Source organism: Talpa occidentalis, unplaced genomic scaffold (genome assembly GCF_014898055.3).
Source record: "Talpa occidentalis isolate TD23 unplaced genomic scaffold, MPIMG_talOcc4v2.1 talOcc4.9, whole genome shotgun sequence".
In the NCBI taxonomy this organism is placed as follows: Eukaryota; Metazoa; Chordata; class Mammalia; order Eulipotyphla; family Talpidae; genus Talpa; species Talpa occidentalis.
Genome location: NW_023605305.1, coordinates 107591120 through 107616356, shown reverse-complemented (window position 1 = coordinate 107616356; position 25237 = coordinate 107591120). Strand labels below are relative to the sequence as shown.

The 25237-nt window shown below is 44.8% G+C and overlaps 1 protein-coding gene across 4 annotated transcripts in view; it reads right to left on the bottom strand.

Annotated features, from left to right (window-relative positions):
- LOC119235354 (acidic mammalian chitinase) overlaps positions 1–24994 on the bottom strand; it is a 29233-nt gene extending 4239 nt beyond the window's left edge. Inside the window, exons 1-4 of one of the 4 annotated variants that reach the window (XM_054691422.1) lie at positions 24933–24994; positions 2460–2641; positions 2003–2032; positions 497–698 (exon numbers count right to left, since the gene is read on the bottom strand). In XM_054691422.1, the coding sequence (XP_054547397.1) occupies positions 497–698; positions 2003–2032; positions 2460–2484 (257 nt within the window). In that variant the 5' untranslated portion in view covers positions 2485–2641; positions 24933–24994. Of the gene's footprint in view, positions 1–95; positions 141–496; positions 699–2002; positions 2033–2459; positions 2642–14831; positions 14865–24932 lie in introns of those variants that run through there. The other 3 variants (XM_037498649.2, XM_054691423.1, XM_037498650.2) reach the window with 3 other exon arrangements.
- Between the last annotated feature and the right edge of the window lie 243 nt (positions 24995–25237).

Below are 25237 nucleotides of genomic sequence, written 5' to 3'. Positions count from 1 at the left end.
GTGGACAAAAGCCATGGTAACATTAACGATCATAGTGACTGAGAAGTCAGAAAAGTCTCTGGCAGCCTGTCAACACTGGTTCTCTTCATTCTTACCTTCATTTCCAAAACAGTAGGTGATCTAAGGTTGGCAGGTTTCAGTGTCTCAATAGATCTGATTACTTCCCTTGGGGTGAAAGGCCTGACTCAGGACCCTGAATGTTTCACCAGTGCCAGCTTTGGGTTGCTCCAAGTGCGAGGCTGTTTTCATCTGCGCTCACAAGTACTGGACTTTTCTAAATTTCCCTTGGCAACTGAACTGGACTCCCACTGACAATCACCTCCTGTGAGCCAGGCATTCCCCTTACAGCACCACTGTACTGACAATAATAAGGAAGCTCAGAATGTTTGTGTGTGCTGCGCATCGACCTGTCCTGAATGTCAGTCTGGAGGTCACAGTAGGTTTTATACAAATGGTTCTTAAGAATGTTTTGAACATCAGTTCTTTCAACACTTACTTGTTTTTAAGACCATTGAAAGCTTGGTAAAGCTCAACATCGTTCCATTCGATGGTGGTGATCTCGTTATTACGCATCCCAGCAAAGGCATAGATCAGGTGAGTACAGAGGCAGGGGTCGATGTCATCAGGCTTGAAGCGTCCCAGGCCAGGACGGTACTGGGCCCAGTTGGTGAAGTAGCATGTCAGGTGGTAGGCAGAACCTGTTAGCAGGAGGGATAGGGTGGAACACTATTACCAAGAACCCTCCTGTAATAGCAGTCATAGATTGTTTAGGAAACCAAGACTTTCCAAACAACTTTCCTATCAAAGTCTCAAAGGGATGGGGAGATTGGAATGAGAACTTTGTGTACTTCAGCGAACTGATAAATAGCAGGCAAATTCAGAGCTGAATTATCTTAGCGGCAGCTCTGTCCCTTCAAGAGAGAATTAAAGAAACTTAGAAATCAGTGCCTTTCGGTGAAATTAAACCTCAAAACTAGTAAGCTCTGATTTATACGTAATCTAGTTCCCTCTACATGCTAATAATAGCAATCACTAAGGCCTATTTATTTATTTATTTTTTTAAAGATTCATCAATTTATGCATACAACAGCTGGGGTACAGGCCAGAGATGCGGGGGATGGGAGGATTCACCAGAGACAGAGTGGGGAACAGAACAGACAGACTGACCTAAACACACTGCTGAGGGGAGTAGCGGGTGAGACAGGAGAGGTCTGCCTTGCACTTGGTTTGCTCCCTGGCTGGCCGGGGATTGAACTCATGCCGCAGAGGCCACCGACTGCTTCACAGTGTGGTGCTTAACCCCTTGTGCCACCAGGGAGGCCCCTTGTTTATTAATTGTCCAGTTACTACACTGATTAATTTACTTAAAGTCACTCATTAATCCTCACCAAAACACTAGAGGTAGGTACAATTGTTTCCATTTTACTCATTTGTAAAGGGAAACACAGAAAGAATGCAACCTAAGTCTGTTCAGCACTTGTAGCTGTCTCCCTGGGTAATAATTGCACTCAGAGGGAAATGAACCATCCACTAGGTGCCTGGGATCCTGGCTTCTGATTAGACTCTGACACGAACTCTCTGTATTTTCTGGAACAAGTCATATCACTCATCTGCCTCAGTTAATTGGTCTGGGGTGGCCAATTAATTAGTTGGGGTGGCCCTGCCTTTCCTCTCCGTCTCTCAGAGGAGACCTGTTTTAAAGACTCATAAGATGACTGATTTTAAAAGGGTTTAACAGAGCAGAATGCATGTAGATGCTTCACCAAGTTATTTTTTTCTTGTTAACATTTATTTTTAAGACCTCTGTCTAGGCAGTTTCTGCTTTGGGATTTTTTTGGTCAATCATCCCTTTGTCAACTTGGTCAGGGATTTTTGAACTCCCTTTAAAAGAAGAAATTAATACTCTTTGCTTGAAGAGGGACAGAGAGCCATACTGAATTTCCACATTGTGAAGAAATAAAGCCAAGGAACAATATGGCGCCCGTGGGAGAGGAATACATACCTATCTCAGCCGTCAGCACGAAGAGCAGACCTTAAAGCAACAGAGAAAATAATGAGCTGGAGAAAGACATCCGTGAACAGGGCAGTGAAGTCTAGCGCTTCACTTAAGCAGCAGGAAATTTTCCTGCCTTTTACTCTGAGTCCTTTGAATACTCTCTGTAGATGCCCAACCTACTGAGGCTGACAAAACCTCAAGATTTCCTTCTGAAGCTCACTTCCCTCTGCTCCCACTCACAAGACCATTAAATTGCCAAGAACCTCTGAGTTTTGGTACAGGAATGGAGACTCCAGGGGACAACAAGAGTCATCACCAGGGAAGGAATTGTGCGCCTCTACTTTTCCCAAAAGCAATCGTCTTGGCGGATTGGGTTGAAATTCATTGGTGAAAGAATGTGTTAAAGGGGCAGGAAAATAACAGGCTGAGAGGGCCTCAGAGGCAGAGTTGCAGGGGTCCTTACCCGTGAGCAGGGTGAGCTTCGTCATCTTGCCTCTGTGGTAGAGTCTCCTTGTCCAGCCTGCTTCTGTCTGGTCTTCCTCCTCTCCTGTCCCCTATAAGAAGCTCCTCTGTCCTGAAAGCCTCCAAAGTAAATGTTGGTATTGGCGGCGCTTTCAAAGCTCAAACCCACTGAAGAACCACCTACTGACAGTAAAACAATATTATCTTGATTTCTTTTTACAAAAACAAAAGATTATGCTTAAGTGCAGGAGTCATACTAAAAAGCCCCATGATGGAGAGGTTTATGCACAGGGCAATGTACTCTGGATAGAGAAACAACTAATTGGCTATTTCATGTTTTTTTCTGTTGTTGTTGTTATTGTTTTCACAAGCAGAAGCATTGAGTAACTTTGTATTTCTTTATTCTTTTAGGTCATTCATTTCTTTTATTGTGAGGAGAAAATTCCCCCCTTAAGCAAAGGACAGAAGGTCATAACCTACTCCATTTCCTTTGCCTCCAAATTCTTTACCTTCTTTTCTTCATTTCCTGCTCCTGTTCCTCCTACTTTGTCTCAACCCTCTGCTCCTGAGGCAGCCTGAGTGTGGTTCCTTACTGCTCTCATTCCTCTCCACTATGAAACTTTCCTGGCTGCAGTCTGGCTTGGCTGTCCCCACATAAGTACCAGGCAACCAGGCCCTGAGCAAAATGGGTGACACTTTCCAGTAGGTTCTTTTCCAGCTGCCAGCACTTTATTCTGTGAATGGTTCCAAACTTCTCTAGATCACTGGGGCTCTGACTCTATGGTCTTCTTGACTTGTCACTTCCCTCTGCTCCCCACAACCCCCTGGTCACTGGCATCTGCAGGGCTCTTCTGCTGCAGTGCTCCTGGGATGCTCCTGCCCTCAGGACTCTTCATTCCCCTCCCCCTCCAGCAGTACTCTTCACGCTTATCGTCTGTAACCATGTACATGACCCTCTTCTTTTCCTTCCATGTCTATTCTATAGACAATCCCAAGTCCCTGAGAGTGGGGCTTTCGTGGCTCCTTTTTTGCCTCATAAAGGGAGTCCTTTCTCCTTCACTTGTGAGCAAGACTAGCCTCCATTGCCTTTCCAGCCTTGCACCCTGCTAGCCCCTCAGTATAAATCTTGTGTTTGAAATTATACCATTTTCCATCATCAAAACCACTCTCATCCTCATACTTTTGCTGCAACCCTTCCTCCCTTCTCATTACAAGTAAAATAGCTAAGCTATGAGTAGTGATAGTATAGGATATGGTATGTTTTGTAGGTGCCTGTGGATCTGGACTTAGTCTTAACTCTGATTTGTTTGGGGCTTGAACTATGTAGAGATCTTGAGGTCTTGATGCAGATAGTATTCCCAGATCTTAAAGATCTCAGATGAGCTCAAGAAAGTTCAAAAAAATTTGTGTTAAGAACAGGTTTCTTTGAAAGTTTCTCAATTCCATTGTAGGCTTCTGGGCAGTCTCAGAATGCATCAATATTCTTTTATCCTAGTTTCTCTTTCAATTGTAAAGCAGGCCATGATCTCAAAGCAGTGCTGGCATATCCTCAAAAAACAAACAAACAAACAAACATCTCTAAGGTCTAGGATCACACAGGAGTGGAGGCAGCGTGGAGGAGGCAGGCAGATACAACCTTCAACTCAACTCCAAGATGTAATGGATGAGCAAACATCTTGGACTTCACAGTGAGGAGACATCTAAATGTGAGCTCTACCACTAGCATGCTGAAGGTCTTTGGAAAGTCAATCTCTGACTTTTTATCTCATGTTATTATAGTAAATGACTTCAATGGTCCCATCCTGACATAGATGAACATGTGTTCTTATTCTGTTTCTTTTCCCCCTGGGCCTTCATGCCTGGTGCTAGAATATATAACATCCCCTTTAATAAAATAAATAACCACATCTCAAATTCCCTATGTACTCTTTGCTAAAATTTATTTGCCTGAAATCTAGTCTGCAGCCTGAAAATTTTCTTTCTTTGCGTCTCCTTTCACAATTGATATTCTCTCCAAAGAGAGAAAACACATGGGTCAAAAAGAATTATAGATGTAGCTCTTTCTCTTCAAGGAAGCAATCAGCCAGCAGATGCAAAGACACAGATATTTTATAAGACTCTGATGGGCAAGACCATTGCCCTTGAGGTTGAGCCCAGGGCCACCATCAAGAATGTCCAAACCAATATTCAAGATGAGAGGGATCCTATTAGCCAGCAGTGCTGGATTTTTGTGTGTTAACAACTGAACACACCTGCTCAGACAATAATGTCTAGAAAAAGTCCATTCTGAATTTGGTGCTTTACCTGTCAGGCAGCATTATTAAGACTTTCCTCCCTTTTTCACCTAAAAACGTAACTTTCACCGGAAGATCTGGCTCAAATGTTTTGGTCACCCACACCCCCATGCTGTCAAATGTTCTAAGTCATGCCAACAAAAAACCAAGTCCTCTTATCCTGAAGGTTGATCTTCTGCACACAAGTCCCATGGCTTTGAGGACCTCAGTTTCCCTTTAATGGACTGGTTTGGTAAAAAAGGGGGAGAAAGGATGGCAGATTTAAACCTAAATATTCCAGTAGCTACATAAAGTATAAAAGGGCTAAATATTCTAGTTTTAAGTCAAAGACTGCCAGTGCTTTTTCTTATTTAACAAGTTATTGAGTATATGTGGCCTGTAAGAGACATATCACAAAGACAGTAATATTGCAGTAAAAAGATGGGAAAAATACGCCATGCAAACATTAACCAAAGGAAGTTGGTGAAACTATTCTGACATCAGATAAAGCAGTTTTTAAGACAAGAAACATTCTTAGAGATTTCTCGGATATTTCATTATAATAAGGAAGTAATCCAATAAGATGGTATCAAAATTTGAAGTCTCTATGATTTTGAAAGTCAGTAAGATGGTATCAAAATTTGAAGTCTCTATAAATTGACAGGGCTGAAAAGAGAAATAGACAAGTCTACAGTCATAATGGAACAGTTTAAAGTCCCTTTCACCATAACAGAATGATTAATATATCTGACCTACTTGACATACATAAAACACTGCTTCCATGGTTACACAATCATTTTATTTCAAGTGTTCATAAAAAAGGCAAGAGGTCAGGGGCCCTTGTTTCCAGAGACCTTTCATCACTTAAAGGACATACAAAGAAGAAATGCTCTAATGAAAAGACAGCATGTGGCAGGTGGTATTCACGGAAAGATGAGAGTGTGACATAGGGATTAGCACATGGGAGGCCAGGTAGGAGCTGTTAAAAGAAGGCATTCTTTCAGTAAAAGGTGAGTCACAAGTTGGAAGGAAGAAAGGGAAAAGGTGCAGTTCCTGTCCCTAATAACCTGGAGTCAGACACTGCTGCTCTGTGATAAATACCATGGCAATGCCTCTGCGTCAAACTATTCATTTGTTAATGTTGATCCACTAATTTAATAATGAGCTGATAAATGCTTGCATTGTGTAGGTACCATGTAGGTGTTGGGCTATATGACTATTCAAGACACAGGGCTTACTGGCTCTGGTGCAGATAGAATAAATGGGAAATTGTGACTGGATGAATTAAGTGCTACAGGACAAGTTAGTCAGTTAGTGCTACAGGACAAAAAGTCTTGACTATTGGAGCTAAGTGGGCAATAATGCATCTGATTCCAAAGAAAATGGTCAGAGGTGGGTGGAGAGAATCAAGAAAATGTTTCTTGGCCTCCCTGGTGGTGCAAAGGTTAAAGTCTCAGCACTATGAAGCTATCACCAGCCCCTGCAGCATGAGTTCAATCCCCTCCAGGGAGTAGCCCACATAGCACAGCAGACCTCTCTTGTCTCGCCCGCTGCTCCCCTCAGCAGAGTATTTCAATCAGTCTGCCTGTTCTGCTCCCCACTCTGTCTCTGCTGAATCCTCTCACCCCCCACACCTGTGGCCTAGAATTTATTTTATAAATAAAAATAAATCTTAAAAAAAAGAAAGCATTTCTGAAGAAAATTGTTTAGTGTTGGGGTAAAGGCATTGGAGAAGTAAGAAGCAACAACATTCCAACAAAATGATAATGCAAAAATTCACCCCAAAGAAGTCTAGAATAGCTCAGGGGTGCTAATGAGATAGAAAGGTATCTAAGAAGGTGAAAAAAATGAAGCACAAAGAGTATGTTTCTATACATACAAAACACAAGAAACAGATAATAATGAATCATTTTTGCAAAGTGGGACTACAGAGCAAGTGTGGACCATTGTAAAAATGGCCACGGAGCTGTCAGGACATGGAATCCCTAACGCCACCCTGGAATATGAATTGCCCTTGTTATTTGCTTTGCTGAACAGAATGCAGCTAGAGTGACTTTGTGTGTGTTATGTATGATCTGGGCCTCTGGGTATGTTGGACCAGAGCAGAACAAAGGGGTGTAGTACGGACACAAGGACCACTCTGCCAGCATTGAAGGGCATTTTCCAGCCTATGACTTTAGGCACTTTCTTGCCTCTTTTTGCTATTTTTCTCTCTGTAAAGTAGAATAATTATCACAACTACTTCATGGGGTCCTTATAAAGATTCATGAGTTGATGTTTACAGAGTGCTGAGGACAGGGTTACCATGTAAGTGCTGGTGAAATAAATAAAGCAGCATGAAGAGATTTGGAGAGAAGACTGGGGGCAAAAATCGAGGGTGAGCCCAACAGGGCTTCCTTCCTGTTCTAGCCAGAGCAAAGAAATGAGGACCCATCTAGGGGTGGGAACACACACAGCAAGACTACAATAAGACACGTGTCCAAGTAGCTAAAGCACAGACCACAGAGATCTGGGGAAACCAGAGCCAGAGAAAATGTCCATTAATTGTGAAAATACGTCAAATCCAAGAAAATCAAATCCAAGGTTTCTTTTGTTGGTAGATCACAAAATGTCTGCACTTTGTGCAAATCTTGGGTCTTTTTTTTCTGCTGACTTATGAGAACATTGAGTACATATGGAATGTTTGATAAACAACTCTGTCCCTTCAAATAACTCATCACTCAAACCCAGATACATTTGAGAGTAAAAGGAGCATTAGAATTATGTATTATTTGAAATATTTATTTCTGATTGGCAAATGTTTTGTTACACAAATGTACTTATCACTAATTCTCTTAAAATTGTTTTCAAAAATACATATTTTTAAAACTAAAAATTTATTTTATCAAAATATATTAAATCAAAATTTAAAATTCTGGATAATTATTCTTGCTACAGCTTCACAAACTTTAATCATTTTCTTAGCTATATTTCTAATACTCTGTCAGTGGAATTTTTATGAATGAATTTTTTCCAGATGGTTTTATTATTTAAATTTTTAATAATATGCCATATCTTCTTTAAAGCTGTTTCCCAGGGTCAATGTAAATATGCCAATGTTTTCTGTATTAGTTTGCTAGAGCTGCTGTAATAAAATATCACAGTGTTAAATTTCTTTGCTTAGCACAGAATTACATAGTTCTGGAGGCTGGAAGAATCAGGGTTGGTTGATTCTGGGTTGGTTCCTTCTGAGGCCTCCCTCCTGGCGTGTAGATGGCCATATTCTGCGTGTCTGATCTCTGCTTAGAAGAATACCTCATTTAGCTTAATTGCCTCTTTAAGTGTCTTATCTAAAACACAGTCACCTTATGAAGTACAAGCATTAACAGTCCAACATAAGATTTTTGGATGTACACGATAACACTTTTATACTTTTATTGATTTCAGTCCATAGACCTTTTTTTTTTTTTTAATTGAGAAAAAACCCATAGATGCTATGAGAAAATTCTGCCACAGAGGGAATAGTCTCAATTCTATTTTTTTCTATTAACATAAATATTTCAACACAAGCATTTTCACAGATGCTAGTTTTTGGCCTCCATCTCTCGCACCTTTCTTTAGCAGATAGCTTTATATGACAAAACCCATCAAGTAAGTTATTTTTTATGACTCTTTTGATGTTCCACCAAATTCAGATGCCACAAGATGAAAGCTCTCTTCAGTTTCTTCCTAATCTAAGCTCAATAAATATACCCGATTGAAATAGTACTCAAAAATGGTAGTTCCATGAAAAGATTTCCCCAAATTGAAATCTTTCCAAATGAGAATTTCAAAAATTTATATTCTAATGTATTTGAGCACTCCCCATTTAATTTGTTTAGTGATTCTGCCAGAGTCTTTCTGTATGATATTAGTGATTTATTCAATAGTAACTTACTAAAGCTTCAAAAATTTAAATGTTCTGGAGCTTCATTTATTGAATACCTTGACCAAAAATTTAGACTAAAGAATATTATTTGGAATAAAATACAATGAAAATTTAGAAGGCTTGTATCCAAAGAAAAGGTTCAATACCATTATGAAATATTTTGAATTAATTAAAAAGTAATTCCAAACATTACTAGAATTAATATATGATTTTCTATCTAAAGGATCTGATCATATTGAGATAAATATGGTATTACTCAAAATCTTGTGAATTTGTTCTGTAAATAGGGTTTGACTTTTGTACATTTCTGGAGAGAAAGAGAGAGAAGCAGACTGGGAAAAGAAATTAATTTGTCACATCCATTACTTGATTTTCATAAATGAAAATTTACACTTTGCGGAGGGATATAAAAAACATCTTTAGCAACTGCCTTTGTCAAATCATCATCTTTAGGTAAAATTCCCTTAGAGAATATTTACTGCTTTTGAAGTAGCTGCTGATGCTGATTCAGCAGTTTCGTGTCATCTGGTTTTACTGAATATCAAAAAACCCCATAGTGGATGGTAGATGTCACGTAACATCCTGCACATTATCTATTCCTTCAGTGTCCTTGGACAATGGAAATGCACACCAAATTTTCATGATGTAGGCACTTCAAACTTAGCTTAGCTCCCTGCTGACAAAAACATTTACTTACAAAATGAAAGTGTTGTTAAACAATAAAATCAGTGATTGCAGATTGAAGCCATATCCCCACCCCCAAAGTGAAAACCATCCTAAACGGAGCATTTAGACTACTCTCCTCAATCTCAATGGTAGGGAGACTTGTCTATTTCCCATCTCACAGTCCATGTACCCCTAACCCATGTGTTCCCGAATCTCCCACTTCCTATACCCTCCTGGGGCCTGCGATCAGAGGAGACAGCTGTACTTAGCCATGCCATCCACGCAAGGTCAGTTCACAGCACACTCCCTCGAATGCTCCCTGACAGAGGCTATAATTTAAGTTTTATAGGACAAAAGTTTTATAGGACACAGCTCTCTTTAGCTCTCTTCAGGGAAAGAGAGCTGTGTCATCACAAGTGATGTTGATGGTTTTAACTAAGGTGTTAAAGTAAGAATTCTATGTGCAGGCCATGGTGGAAGTCATGTGAAAAGTCCATTCCAAATAACTTTCTACAACTGGTAACAAAAATAATTGATGATAAAATTTAAAAACCAGTACAGCTGCCAAAGGAATGGGAGGCTGGAGCGGCAGTTAGCAAGCAGGACTATCCCAGGCAAGCAGACACAAATAGACACCCACTCTTATTCCAGCTGATGAGGTGGGAAGATGCAAGCTTTATACTAATTGGATCTGTTCTATTGTAAAGGACTAATCTAACATCCCCCATTGTGAGCTGACTTGTGTGGAAGGGCTTCCTTGATTGGTGAGCTGCATCCTGCCTCAGTTTCTTCAGCTTGGTTAATGGTTTGAGGAAGAGCAGAGGGCAATCTCCCCTGGAACTGGTAGAACAAGAGACAACCCCCACCGCACCCCTGCCTGGGACATACGTGCCTTTTCCCTTCCTCTGGAATTGAAGGGTGCATCTGACTGTGCTGTGGTAATAAAGATGATAATGAGCTATTTTTTAACAGCTGAGCTAGTTTGACAGCCGTGCTGATGGTCTCTGTTCCTAACCTGACAGGTGTGACGTGGAGAGCACAGGCTGTCTCACAGGCCGTCACGCTCTGTCCTCACACAACAATATGGCTTGTGTGAGGCTGTCCAGCCTGCAGTGAGGAGATGTGTAAAGGCAGTGAAAGAAGAGCTCCTGAAGGAAGTGTGATGCAAGGACTTCAGTGTCCCGTATCCATCCACTATTCTAGGTCCCTCTGCAAGACTCTTTTGAGACATAATATGTGAGAAAGAACAAGGATTTGATCTTTCTTGCTCCCCCAGTTCAGAAAAGTCCCATCCACTTGCCTCTGCTTCTCTTCCAGCCCTGAACTCTGGAGAATGGAAGGCACGGGTTCTCTGCTACATGCGGGGAATGATTTAGAAATCGAAATGGACAACTTGGCATTCTGATGCAAAAGTTCCATGTAACCATTCTTCTCTCCTCCCATCCCCAGTGGGTCCAATAAATAGACAAATTACTTAAGCCCAGTTACAGCAAGAGCAGCTGGGGTCAAAGACCAGGCCTATCTGACAAGCCTCCTCATAGGTGCGCCCATCCACACAGGTGCAGGGGGCGTGCTTGCTGGCAGGCTTGGGGTAGAGCCCCCAGGGCTTCCCAGCAGTGCTGCCTCCACCCAGAGCTGCAGTGCCTATGGGGGCCAGACATGTGCCCAGGGCTGTGGTGGGCGCTAGGCAACCTGAGGAGAGTGAGAGAAGGATCCCCAGAGGCTCTGGAAAGGACTCCTTTGTCAGGAACAGCACCATGTCTGTAGGATTAGAGTGGGTTCTCTTGGCCATGACACATCCTATTTGAACCAGTGGGTAAATGCTCTGAACCTGAACCAATAATATTTAAGTTGACAGCCCCGCTATGCCATAAGCTAAGTGACCACGAGCAAGTCATTAATTTCTCTAAGCTTCAATTTCCTTCCTCTAACTAGGAGACAATAGATGATCTCAGAGTCATTATGTAAAACATTTTCCAATGTGCTTGCCCATGACAAAGTAAGTGCTACTCAATAACCAGCTTTAATTTAATTTAATTTTTAAGGGGAAAATTCTTTTTTTTTTTTGAAGATTTATTTATTTTTATACAAGAACCAGGGTACAGGCCAGATGCGTGGGAAGGTGAGAGGATTCACCAGAGACAGAGCGGGGAACAGAACAGGCAGACTGAAGAAATACACTGCTGAGTGGAGCAGCGGGTGAGACAGGAAAGGTCTGCTGCACCGTCTGGGATTCTCACTGGACAGCTGGGATTGAACCTACACTATAGAGTCTGCAGACAGCTTCATAGTGCAACGCTCAACCACATGAGCCACCAGGGAGGCCCTTAAGGGGAAAAAATCTTATTTATCATCTTCATCACCTAAATGCATGACCAGATGTGATATTCCATAACCACCCCCCCCAAAATCCTACAAAGTTAAGGAATTTGAAAAATCATTTCATTCATGTTAGCTAAGGCAAAAGCTGAAATTCAAAACTAGTTCTGAGTTCCAAGCCTGTGTTTGGAATAAACACTTTAGAGAGGTACAGTTGAGCCATGAAAGGCTGTTCAAGTGCAATGCATGCAACCCCGATTTCCACAATCGACACCATCAACTAGCCAGCACTTCCAAACATCACCAGGCAGAGGTGGGCATTAGCAGGCAGGCATTCTCAGGCCTCTTATTGTTATTGTGTGATAAGCACAATGTAGGGGCAGGAAAGACAGGGCACAGTGCAGGTTTTCTGATCCATCAGACCGGGTAAAGGAGGAGTCAGAGTCCTCAGTGGTTTTTTGCGGGTCTTTTATTGGGATTTACCCGGTACACAGCAGGAAAGTGTGCTGGGGGGGCCGGGAGGCTGGCAGTCCTCCCAGCCCCGAGCAAATCCTTACTCTATCTGGGCTCTCCGGTGATCTCTGCTTCTCTCTTGGCTTCTGCTATCGTCCCCGTGATGCCGCCCTTAAAAACCCAGTCTCAGCTCAGGTGAATCCCATCTACCTATGCCCACACCCTACTCCAGGTGCCCGCCATCAGGCATGCATTCAAGACAGCAAGGATCCATCATCTATCCTGATGGCGGGAGGGCAGAAAAGCCTGATGTTTTTCCTTACCCTACACACATGCACCATAAGTGCTACCCTCTAGCAAGGGTTTAAGTAGACAAGACAGGATTGTCTGCTGTAGGTGCCACACTGTACAGGAGGATTTATTCATCATGTGTAACTGAAACCTCCCCATTTCTCCCTCCTAGTTCTTATTTGTAAAGACAGATACTCCTGCCTCCAGCATACCTGTGAGGTGCATACCTGTGGGGAGAACAGGTGAGCTGGAAGAGCCAGCAGGCCTGGCGTGGAATAAAGCCCAGAGTCTGCACCAGCACACCCCAGGGCTTCCCAGCCCTTTTTACTTTCTGGGCTCACCTGGCCCTTGAGGCTGGGGCAAAACTCTGTGTTGAGACCAGTCGTGACTCTGGTCCTCACTCTGGGGCATGGGCAGGCTGGACTCTTCAGGGTTCTCTTCTCATCACCTTTTTGCCTCCAGCTTTCGAATCCTTCCATTGCTTTGTCTTCTCTGCTCCTCAGAGTTAATAAAGGCTGGAAGTCGGCAGGTGGGAATGGGGGAGCGAGGTGTTCCTGCCGCCTCTCCTCCACAGGCTCCAGGTGCTCAGGTCACCTCACTGAGCAGCTGCCGAGACCCTCGGGAGGGGAGACAGGCCCTTTCTCTCTCACCAGGGCCTTCGCCCATGGCTGCCCCTCAGAAGGCCACTGGGGTTTCTCTTGCCGGGTCGCAAATGCCAGTGCCATGCGGGCATGCCAGTTCAGATGGGAGGCCTGGAGGGGCCTTCCTTGAAGCCAGGTTGGAGGAGCCCTAGACAGCTTTTCGCTGCACTTCACGACTTACTGGGTGTGGAGACACCCAGTGCGGACTTGAGGGCATTCGTGAGCAGGTATTTGCCTTCTCCATAGAACATGCCCGTGAAGCCGTTCAGGTCACCGGCCCAGACCACGGCCTGGCCAGAGCTGTTCTTAGCAGCCACTTGGCCTGTGGGAAAGAATTGGGGGAACGTGGGGTGTCCTTGCACAAGCGCAGGGAGTAACTCTGGCAGGACAACAGGGATCTAGTCATGGGGAAGAGAGAAGGAGGCCACGGCTTGCCCACAGAGACTCTCAGGGACTCATGGATGTATGTGTGTACAAGGAAAGACTCTAGGTCTATCCGTCTGGACAAAGAGGACTGCAGATGGGGAAGGAAGGTGGGGGCCTGGGGTTGGTCAGAAGAAACACGCAGATCCTCTGGCCCACAGATCTCTGGTGTCCTGATTCGGGTTCAGTCTGCACGGATTTGCTATACGCAGAGAGTAGCAGAGAAGAGGCAGAAACGCTGATGCCCACCGTGGCCCTCTTGCAGCAAAGTACACCATCCCAAGGGGCGTGAGTCAGAGAGCTGGATGACCCCCCACAGTGCAAAGAGGCACAGGGTGGCCTCTGTGAGCAGAAAGGACAATAGGGGCAGGAGCCAGGGGAGGAAAGATGTCAGCTACAACTGACCTGGAGCAGAAGGGCTGCTCCAACTGCAGCAGGGCACTGGATCCCCTTGAGACCTCGGGGCGCCCCTCACCTCTCCTGGGTATCTCCTGAGGTTGCAGGCCAGTGCACTTATAGGGAGGTTCCCTCTCTCCTAACGCTGTAGGAGGGAGGGTGTGGAGGGCATTACCTGGAGGGTGAAGCTCTTAGGGCTGTCATACCCTATCCACTGGCTCCCCTTGTAGGCCGGGGCACATCCTGGGGAACATTCCACACCTGGGTGGCCCCTTCCAGGAGGCAGCAGACTTGGGGCAGGTGTAAGAGGAGTGTGAGGACTCAAATGGGCCCTGCCTGCTGGCCCCGCCTCTCCCCCATCCTCTGTCCTTTTTGGGTTACCCTCTTCCCTCTCCCCTTTGCTGGAAATAAGAGTGCCTGGTTCCAGTTTCACCCCAGCTTCCTGTCTTGCTTCCTGCCCAGTGCCACAGTGGAGAAGGCACTGGCTGGAAAGAGCAGACATGAATTCCAGCCCAGTGTGTGCCGACACCCATCTGCGAAACAAGGACAGGGCAGTTTCTTTGTGCCTCATGCCCCAGTTTCCCTGTGAAACGAATTGTTCTGCTTATTTGAGTTTTTGCCACTGAAGAGCCAACGTAGTGAGAGTAGAGCATAATGGCTAGGCTCTGAGATTCAGGAGTGGACGACTTAAGTGTGAATCCCAGCTCCGCTACTTGCTGGTTCTGTGACCTTGAACAAATCTCTTAATCCTTCTGTGCCGCAGTGTCCTCGTGAGGTAACATTGGCACTTCATTGTTACGGTGAGGGTTAGATAAAACAATATATAAAAATCACTTAGAACAGAGCCTTGCTATTCATTTTGCAGTCAGTAAATGCTAACTACTACTAGTATTAAAGATGCACATTTACTTCAAAAGGTTGATATTTGAGATATTTTATCAATTGTTAGCTCTACCCCGCCCTCCCTAGAAATTAGAGTGTGACTTCTCTCTCCATGGAAGTACCTTCAATCCTTTAGAGCAGAGAGTGGATCTTCCTGGCCTCCCAGATCCTCAAAGTGGGCAAGAGTCCCAGACCTCTGAGTGCAGGGTCCAGCAGTCCCCGGCCCAGAGGTGGGGGCATCCAGACCATGATGAGCAGAGTCAGTGAGAGCGAAAGCACAGGCATAAGCCCCAAAGCCCACCATCAGCTTCTCAGCAGAAGCACCTTGACTTCCAGGAGTTCGTTGCATAATCCTGAGGGCAAGGTGAGATATTGACAAGCAACAGCTGAGGACGTCACCAGGAAGTAATAACAGCTGTCATTCAGCACATACAATGTGTCAGGTGCCTCACATGCTTTAATTTATATAATCCTCAAAACATCCTTTGAGGCAGATGCTGTTATTAGCATGTTTTATGGATTAGGAAAACCAAGACACAAGGCAACTAAGTAAACCACCATCAGTCACAATGAGAAGAAGCAGAGACGTAATCCAGGGGAGAGCCTGCCTCTGGGGCCCTGCTACCTTTCACCACCCCACCCAGGGAAATCCTCGCTTGGGATTTGATAGAGCACTCTTAGCCTTAAAAGATTCCCTTCCTGGAGCCTCCCCAGCAGTGCAGCAGTTGAGCGCTGGGCTGTGAAGCTGCCCGCAGCCTCTGCAGCGCTGGTTCAATCCCCGGCCGGTGAGGGTCCCACAAAAAAAAGAAAAAAAAAAAAAAAAAGAAAGAAAGGACTCTGCAGAGTTCAGAGCTTGGAGCAGAGCACACAGACCTTCCATGGGCTCTGAGGTTCCATGCAAGGCCAAGGTCAATGTCAGGCAGCTGTTCAGACTCCATTGCAACAGCAGGATAATTAGGTAATAAACAAACACGAAATCCCATTCATGACGCATCAGGCACTAATCTAAATGCTTTGCAAATATTGGCTAACTTAGCCTCACAGCTCTGGTATGCAGGTACTCTTATTACCCAGCCAGTCTGATGCCAAACTGTGCTTTCTTCTCAAGAATGCAAGGTCCAGGGAAGCAAGGATCTAACCCAGAGGGAGAAAGCCAGAGAGGTACCCCAAATAACACCTCCCTTATAGTAAGAAGGTGTGCACACTGCACTGTTCTCCTAATCTCCAGCAGGGTCTGCCCTGCCACCTGCTTTTCAGTACTTATGTCTGGCATTTGTTTGGTCATATTCAAAACAATAGTTCCACCCTCACTCCCCATTGGACTATGTAGCCTTCTTGAAACCCTTCCTCTGTAGAAATTCTGGTGTTGCCACCACTTATCAAGAACTATCTGAGCTCCAGTTATCCCAACTGCAAACTGGGCTCACAGACCTACTTCCTAAGCCATGGGATTAAATATGTACATAAATGTGTCATTCAAAATTTAGGATAAAAATCATTTTCCTAGAAGGGGAGGATGGAAGAGGTGGGAGAAGGGAGAACACATAGTTTATCCCCCAATTAGGGTGTCTGAACCCTAAAACAACCTCAGATCCTGGCAACTCTAGTCCTGCTTTGAGCACAAATCTTAGAAGAACTGGGCCTCCCCTCGTGGTGCAGCGGTTGAGCGCTGGGCTGCGAAGCTGTCTGCAGCCTCTGCAGCACCAGTTCGATCCTGGCCACTGACGAGGGTCCCACATGGTGCCACAGACCTCTCCTGCCGCGCCCGCTGCTCCCCTCAGCGGTGTACTTCGTCAGTCTGCCTGCTCTGTTCCCCACTCTGGCTCTGGTGAATTCTCTCACCCTCCTGCACTTCTGACTGTACCCAGTGCTTGTATAAATAGATAAATAAATCTTTAAAAAAAAAAAAAGCTTAGAGGAACTGCTAAATTTTCTATCAAAAGCCATAGAGTAAACATTTTAGACTTCACAAGCTACACCATCTCTGTTGTATCTTCAAGACCCCACCATTGTAGGGAGAAAACAGCCATGGCAATATGGGAAAAAATTGACCTGGCTGTGTTAGGACAAATGTTTATTTACAAAACCAGCAGCAAACTCCGCCCCTGCTTTGGAGGGTCGACTGCAGGCCTTGAAACACATCACCTGGAGGTCACCATGACACACGCTCTCTGCACAGTTCTCCACCCACTCCAGGCCTGTCCTGGGCTCTGTTACCTTCATAGGGAGCCAAGGTTTCTCTTAACAGCTTGGACAAAAGGGTAAAAGCCCTGACTGCAGGATTTGCCTTAAAGTCATCAGCCAATAGACCAAGGCCATGACCCCTCCCAGCTTAAATTCTTTAGAAGCTGAACCTGTGAGTGGCACAAACAGACACAGAGAGGTTGGAAGAAATCCTGAAATGTCCATGACCCAAGTCAGGTCCAGAGGTGGGCTTACGTTTAGAATGTATCCTTAGACTACAGGTTATAGAGTCAGGGTTTCCTAAAGGGAAGGGCTGCTCAGGAAGACTTACAAAACAAGAGAGCCGCCCACTATTAACCGCCTCTCAGTCTGGAGCCTGGAGTCACCACACCCCGATCCAGTATTCCAGGGGTTCTGAAGTCTTCCTCAGATGAGGGTAGAAACCAGGAAGACAACAGCAAGATAAGTGATCTGGGAGGGTCAGTTACACCAGTGCCTCCTTCCTGGAAGGCAAGCAGATGTCCTACCAAGATCCAAGTGGGCTCAGAAAACTGGACCCTCTTAGAGAGGTAACCCATGAGTTGTGCTGCAATGCGGGGTGAGGTCGAGAACCCTCTGCTCCCTCTCCCATCACCTTGCTCCTCCTTTCTCTCCACCACCCATTTCTCCCCTTATTCTCAGTTCTTTCTTGTATCCTTTCTACTCCTCCGGCCTGGACCACAGGTGTTCACAGGTGTGGCCCAGAGAACAGAACCACGAGGCACTGTTTACCTTAAGGCGTCCTCAGGAGGAGCCACAAGTTAGAAATCAGATACATCTGAAGTCGAAATCAGATGGCAGCACTGACCAGTAACTTTTTTTTTTTTTTTTTTTTTTTGTGGGTTAGCTTCCTGGCCGGGGATTGAACTCATGCTTTAGTGGTTTGTGATAGCTTGATAACTCCGAGACTTAACCCTTGCGCCACCAGGGAGGCCCCTGGATTTAATTTCTTTAACCTTTCTTTGTACTTGATAGCAAACAGGCTTACTTCTTTTTAAAAAGGTATTATGAATAAGCTCTGATGCATATTTAATATACTCTAACAATTTACTATTTTTTAACTTTTTTCCTAATTTTAAACAGTTTGCAATTTCAAGTGACAAAATTGCTGCACTACAAATGCCACTTTTAAACCTTCATCTAGATTTAAAAGAAAATGATGACGTCAAATCTTATTCTGTTGAAATGAACAAAGAGCTGCAGAATCTAATAAGTTCCTTGGAAGCAGCTAATAAGGTATTTTAATTTTGTCATATGGTTTTAAGTTTTTTTTTACTCAAAATATGGATTTTTTTAATATAATTTTTTTATTTTTATATTCCCCATACAATTGAGACCCCCTTATTTTGACCCCAATCCCTCCCCTCCCCACCCCTCACCCCCCCATAGAGTGTCTCTGGTTCATAGTTGTTTGTTGATTTTGATTTTTACTGCCTTATAGTTATTCTTTTTCCTGGTCCCTTATTTAAGTTTTCTAGATTCCTGCTATGAGTGAGACCATCCGGTATTTTTCTTTTTCTTTCTGGCTTATTTCACGGAGCATGATCCCTTCCAGCACCATCCATGTTGCTGCAAATGGCATGTGTTTATCTTTTTTGATTGCCGAGTAATATTCCATGGTGTATATGTACCACATCTTCTTGATCCAGTCATCTATTTCTGGGCATTTGGGTTGTTTCCAAAGCTTAGCTATTGTAAACAGTGCTGCTATAAACATAGGGGTGCAGGTGCTCTTTGGGATTGATGTTTCTGTGTCCTTTGGGTAAATACCTAGGAGTGGAATTGCTGGATCATATGGAAGCTCTATGTTCAGTAGCTGACCAGTAACTCTTGCCGTGTTTTTCATTTGCGTAATGAAAATAAGGAAAATGATGTCTCCTATATACCCACTTAAAAAATTGTTGTTAATACATGTGTGTTTTTTTAATCTTTGAAAGCAGTAAAGTGCTTTACAAATATACACTTCTGTAGTGGTCATCACACCACTCCCCAGTTTGAAGACCATGTCTACTTCCACCCCATCACTCTGCCTGTGCCCCTTCCTTTCCCGTATGCCCTGTCCTGGGAACCCTCCTTCTGTGATCAGCTATTTCCTCTTCCTGTTAGCATAAGCAAGTTACCAAAAGAAGATTAATAGCCAGTGGAAAAATGCATTTCAAAGTCACATAGAAAATGAATTTTGGATTGCTAACTCTTTGGGAATTATTTGCACTCATGTCTGCCTCAATGAGGGTAGAAAATAGAAAGCTATGTATTTAAGAAAACACCAATTTGTCAAAGTTATAATGACCTGGAGCAATAAACTGAATAAATTAAATTTCCCTTGAGATGAAGGCATCTCTATCCAGCAGTCCATACTAAAAGAGAGATTCTGGGCAGTCCAGCTGAGGGGTCTGGGAACAGCCTGCTGCTGGATCTGTGGGTGGATCTAGTGCAAAAGTCCATTGGGGCCAAACTAGGCCCTGGGTGCACTGGGGCAGGCTGGGCCAGGGCTGTGGCAGAGTTGGGTGCACATTTGATTCTCTTTCTCCCATTGGAGATCTTCTGACTTAAGGGCATCTCTCTTCATACTGCCCAGGCTTGGGAGAGAGGTGATACAGGTACAGTGAAGGTGTCCTTCTTACCCAGGTGTTATAATCTCTTGCCTAGATTCTGGAATCCTCATGAAGGTATTTTTACATGTGGATGTTTGTCAAATTGGTATTTCTGTGTGTGGATGAGGACTAGGATCCCCTGTTCTACCATCTTGGTGACTCATTCATTTTTTTAAACATTTAGCATGGAACTTGATCTACCAAGAGTTCAGTCCTACCTACTCTGGTTCTCATCCTACAAGGCTACTGAACCTGGGTCCGTTACCCAGTTCAACCCACTGACAGTGGGCCAAGGAAATGCTGGTATCCCTGTAGCAGTTAAGGAGACCTAGTGTGACGGATCAGAGTTTGGGGGCCACTAGGAACCAAGAATTGCCAGATAGGTAGGAGGGTGAGGATGTCATTTCATGATGTATAGGATCAGAATTAAATGACAGCTCTGGGTAAATTTGACATGCAGAGAAGTCAAGATCCAGCTCTGATCCAAAGTCCAAGGAGGACCTGAATTCCTACAAGTGGGGACCACTATACTTATTGACCCCAGGATTGTTCAAAAAGAAGCTTCAGGGATTTGTTTGAGAGAAAATTCAGAACCCAGTTCTGCCAAAAGGAGGAAATAAAAATGATAAATGACTTTTGGAAAGATCACAGAAGAAACTGAGGCACTGTCTCTAGTCTAGGCAGAATCTTGGCTCCAGCCCCTTCAGCAAGAGCTTCTGAATCACCTCCTGCCTGGACTGGGGACTTCTCAGCAACAGGTGACCTGAGGACATAGCCCCCTCTGGTGGCTGCTGTAGGAGGCTCAACATCAGGAACGCGGGGGCTCTGCTCCAGGGAAGGGAAGGTCTCCCCTAACTGCGTCTCCTAGGATAGGGACTACCTCAGAAAAGTTGGTGGGATAAAAAGAGAAGGCAGAATGTGTTCATGTCTGGCTCACTGTGGAAATAGTTACGGGCCCAAAAAAGTAGAGTCAGAGGGAGAACTCCAGAGAAAGTGGAAGGGGAAAATGCCGTAAAAGGAAGAAGAAATATCCCATTCTAAAAATATGGTGAAATGGATTTTTTGGTTTGTCCCAACAAGCACAGATTCCTGAGGCTTGGCACCTTGCTTTTTTGGGGCCTGGTTCAGGCCTAAATTTGGTGTGACAGAAAGGAGCCTTTGTTAATATGCCTCTAGCCAGAGGAAGAGAGATTCTTTCAGTGTATCTCAGCTTAGAAAGCAAGGGGTGGTTATGTGCTAAGAGAGACCCATCTGCAAGAAAGACCTCTGGGAGGGAGGTTAGATGAGGTCAAGTATCCTTTGGGGAGAGGAGAGAGAGCAGGTTCAAAGAGATGTACCAGCTCCTTAGAGAGCAGAGTAGGCTCTGGGGTACCCAGAGTACCTAGCTAGAACCAGGGCCTTCCTGGTGGCCGTGGGCCTAAGTCTCAGCTCTATCACCGCTGCAGCCTGAGTTGGATCCCCAGCCAGGGAGCTGACCCATACACGGCACAGCAGACCTCTCCTGTCTCACCGCTGCTCCCCTTAGTGGTATATTTCCATAAATCTACCTGTTCTGCATCCTCCGCCCCCATGCTGTCTATGGTGGATCCTCTCACACCCCACGCACCTCTGGCCTACACCCCAGTTCTTCTTTCTTCGGGGGGAAGAAAACAAACTGGAGGGCACACCCAAATGCCCACCTTGACTGGGAAACTTTCCCATGAGAAATTACTATCAAACCCCCAACTAAAAATGTGAAACTGAACTAAAGTCCAGCAGGTCCTTGAACAGCATCTTTCATCCAATGTCATTTCATGATAACATTGATGACACCATTAAAGCCAATTCCCCGTCAGGGAACTGTCTGTATGACGTTCGCACGGTCTGTGAATTCTGTGTGGGCTTTTCTCCACATACTTGTGTTTTCCCCCCACATCCCAAAGATGTGCAGTTAGGTTCACTGGCATGTCCAGATGGTCCCAGTTGGAGTATGTATGAGTGTGTGAGTGCGTGTGAGTGTGTGTGAGTGAGTGTGCTCTCCCCTGGAAGAGCACCCTGTCCGGGGCTGAGTGCTACCTTGAGCAGACTCCAGCCTGCCCAGCCCCAGCCCCTGGCCCTGAAATGGAATAATTGGGTTGGAAGATGAATGCAAATAGATGATTGTTTCTTGTTAGAAGTGTTTGGGGTCGTTATTTACATGTTTGGTGATTTTTTCCTGACCAGCAGCCTGCCATAGGAACTCCACTCTCGTTTATATCAATTAGCCTATGGTCAAAATTGGTTTCATTATATTTTGTCATTTTGCTTGAAGTTGCAGTTTCCTCATACTTCTCCACAGCATTAAGTAAGATCTTACTGTGGTTTAATAATGGACAATAGCCAGTCTCCCTTCTACAAAGCGGAAGGAGAGGTCGAGACCTTTTCTTGTTCCCCATCCCATCTTTAGAACTTGTGCTTCAACCAAAATAGGATCTCAGCAAACCATTCTTTAAAAAGAAAGTGTGAGAATAAATAAGTAGGTCATTCATCTGTGTGGCTGCAGCCAGTCCTTGCACACGGTGGGACCATCGATGACAGCCTGTCATTGATGAGTGGGTGAATGCATGAGTCACCTGTTCGGAGCCGGATTTGATCATTGCTAGTCTGGCTCTGAGATGAAAGAAATTGCATAAAACTTTGCCTCCGTTAAACCACTGGTGGAAACTTCGCTCAAATACAGGATGTGGCGAGCATCTCATCTTACTTTTGAAGGTGTGGGTTGTGCTTTGCAAGTTTCTCTGATTTGCTAGTGGGGGTTGTGCAGGGACTGCCTCATCTGAAGAATTGAGAATTGGGGGAGGAAGCGGGAACAGGGGAATGCAAGCATGTTCACCCAGTGGGAGATGCGCAGGAAGCTGTGTCCAGGGGCTCATGGTCAAGAGGACCCAGGATCCCGGATGGGCAGGAGATAATCACACAGCGTCTACCTATGGACCTGCCTCTCTTTTTCCTAGACAGAGGTAAAGGAGGCTTTGCCAGAATAGGGATAATAAAGTTACCTTCCCTGTGGAAGATTTGTGGGGGTTAGGTGTGGTCATGCATGTGAAGCAGGCCTGGATCAGAATGTGTGTGTACATATAGGTTAATATTCATGTTAATATTAGTGTTTTCCAGTACTTTCTAGATGTTCATTTCCATTTTCTGACACCTTGATAAAGGGGGTGGAGAATTGTGAACCCAACAGTGATGGTACCAGATAACCTTCCTGTGGAGTCACCACCTACAGCTTGACTTTGAGGCTGCAGAAAACAGAACGGTAAGTAGCTACCAAAGCCTGGTGGTGGTTCTCAGATCAAGTTCTCTGACAACAGATGTGGAGTCAGAATATGGGTAAATCATCACCAGTGTAGGGGTGGGGAAGGAGGCAGGAGTGGGCAGGGGTAAGCTGAGTCGCAGGCAGCCCTGACAAACTTTGGCCAGTCGGGTGAGAAGTTCTAGAATAAGTGGTATCCATGGAAGTTATCCCACCGCAAACTAGCATGTGTGGGTCTTTATATTCCCACCTCATTGAGTCACCAGAGGAGGCTACCCAGGTAAGGGTGTGACCTCTGGAAGGAGGATATTAGCAACTGAGGCAGATCCTGAGAAAATACAGAGCAGGGGCCTCAGGGCAGCCTGCAGCTTAGCAATAGGTCATTAGAATGAGAACATCTTAGAAAAGAGGCCTTTTCTCTATGGCCCTCAGCCCCTCGTGGCCTGATGCAGAGGTCGATGTTCAAGACACTGATGAATCTTCTATACTTAAACCAGCTGTTCATAACACAATTTCACAGACATGGTCTCATCTTGGGGCACGTCACTGCAAGGGGCCGTGGGAGCAAATCTGGGGCAGATGTCAACATGGGGAGAACGAGAAAGCACATCCGACTGGCTTGACGGAGCGGGTCTTAGTTTCACTCCCCCCAGGTAGATGATGGGTGATTACCTCCCGCCCCTCCAGGATCCTGGTTCATCCTCTATAGCCTGAGCCCCTGGGGACTGCTTCCTTCTCATCTCTAGCTGGTCCTTACGTGTCCTGATTCCCTTGGGCCTGAAAGACCTTTCCCAGCTAGTCTAAAAGGGGGTGCGGGGACCTGGCTGTAGAAGTGAGCATCTGAGTATCTGAGGGCAGGAAGCCAGGGGGGCAGAGCTCAGAGGAGCCAGGCTGTGGAGAAAGCCATGTGACTTTAGCACAAAGAAGAGTCTGAGAATGCAAAACACCTGCACTGTCCTGCAGCTCCAACCACTCTTTGTCTCACACAGATGATTTCCCCATTGTGAGTTTCAGTTCCTCTCCGGCTCTACTGACAACTCCAAGTGCTCACGTCTCTCATGGAGGCTGAGACTCACTGCACATTTAAGAGTTTTGCTGCCACTTCTGGTGACAACTGTGTAACCCTCATGCCATGAACTAGAAAACTAGTTTAAGCAGAGGCAACATTGTTTCTAGGCATCAGGCAACAGCACTGCAGGACTGTGATCCGAGAAAAAGAAAGCAAATAAAGTGAACCCCACTGCTCCCCCAGCTTACTGCCTGGGGACAATTTCTAGATGGGGAAACTCTGCCCTGTGACAAGCAGAGCAGAGTCAAATATGGGAGTTAGAAGAGGCCAGGTGTGCGGAAATTGTGCAACAGAATGCCAGCAATGAGAGAGCAATACAGAAAAGGAGCTTCAGGACGGTTGTGTGTTCCCTTAGAGTTTAACGAAATACTAAGTTGTACATACATAGGATGACACTGCAGAAAAATGGCTAAAAGCGATGACCAAGAAGACAGCAGAGAGCTGAAACTGAACAAACACTAGAGCTTGCACAGAACGAGGAGGACTTCATGTAAGAGGCCAGAGTGGGATGTCTTTGTTGAACAGATGGGAAATTTAAGCGGAACCACAGAAGGTTAAAACCTTAGTAAGAGCACCCTGAGCCTAATCACAAGGCTAGAACTTCTCTAAAAAACTTAAACACAAGCCTCAAAATTCTCAAGTCAACAGCAAATAAATTAACCACATGCCAACAAAATACAAATATGTGACAGTGTAACCGCTATAATATGCAGCTCCCAATTAAAAAATTACTGGGTGCACCAAAAAACAGGATTTGTGATTCATAATTGGGAGAAAAGGGTGTCAACAGAAGCAGATCTAGAAATGGCAGCGATTAACATACAGGGCTTTCATGTAGATTCAAGGATTTAAAGGAAAACATGAATATAATAAAAAGAGAAGTAGGAATGGGGGAAAAATGGATCCTCAAGAACCAAAAAATACATTTAAAAAATCTCACTGGATGAGAATAACAGTAGATTATTTTAAAGTTAATTACATGAAGAAAAAAGTGTTGGTGAGCTTAAAAGCAAAGTAACGGAAACTTAACCAAAATGAACAATAACAAAGAGAGAAAGGAACTTACCGTGCAGGGCTTGTGAAGGTCTTTTCAAGGATTTTGGCTTCTACTCTGAGTAACATACACACTGTTGGGGGATTTTGATGAGAGTGTTAGGGGGAAGGATGTCCTGAGCAAACTCCTACGGGTTTTGTGGACTCCACCCCCACTGCAGACCAAAGCCATCAAGACACTGGAAATGACAAATCCCATCATCACCAAAGGGAGGGTTGCTGGGACCTGAGGGTGGGGTTAAGCTGTCAGGTTTGGTATAAAACCAGACACGTGGGCCTTGGGGGGTCTCTCTCTTGGCCTCACGGCTCTTGGCTCTT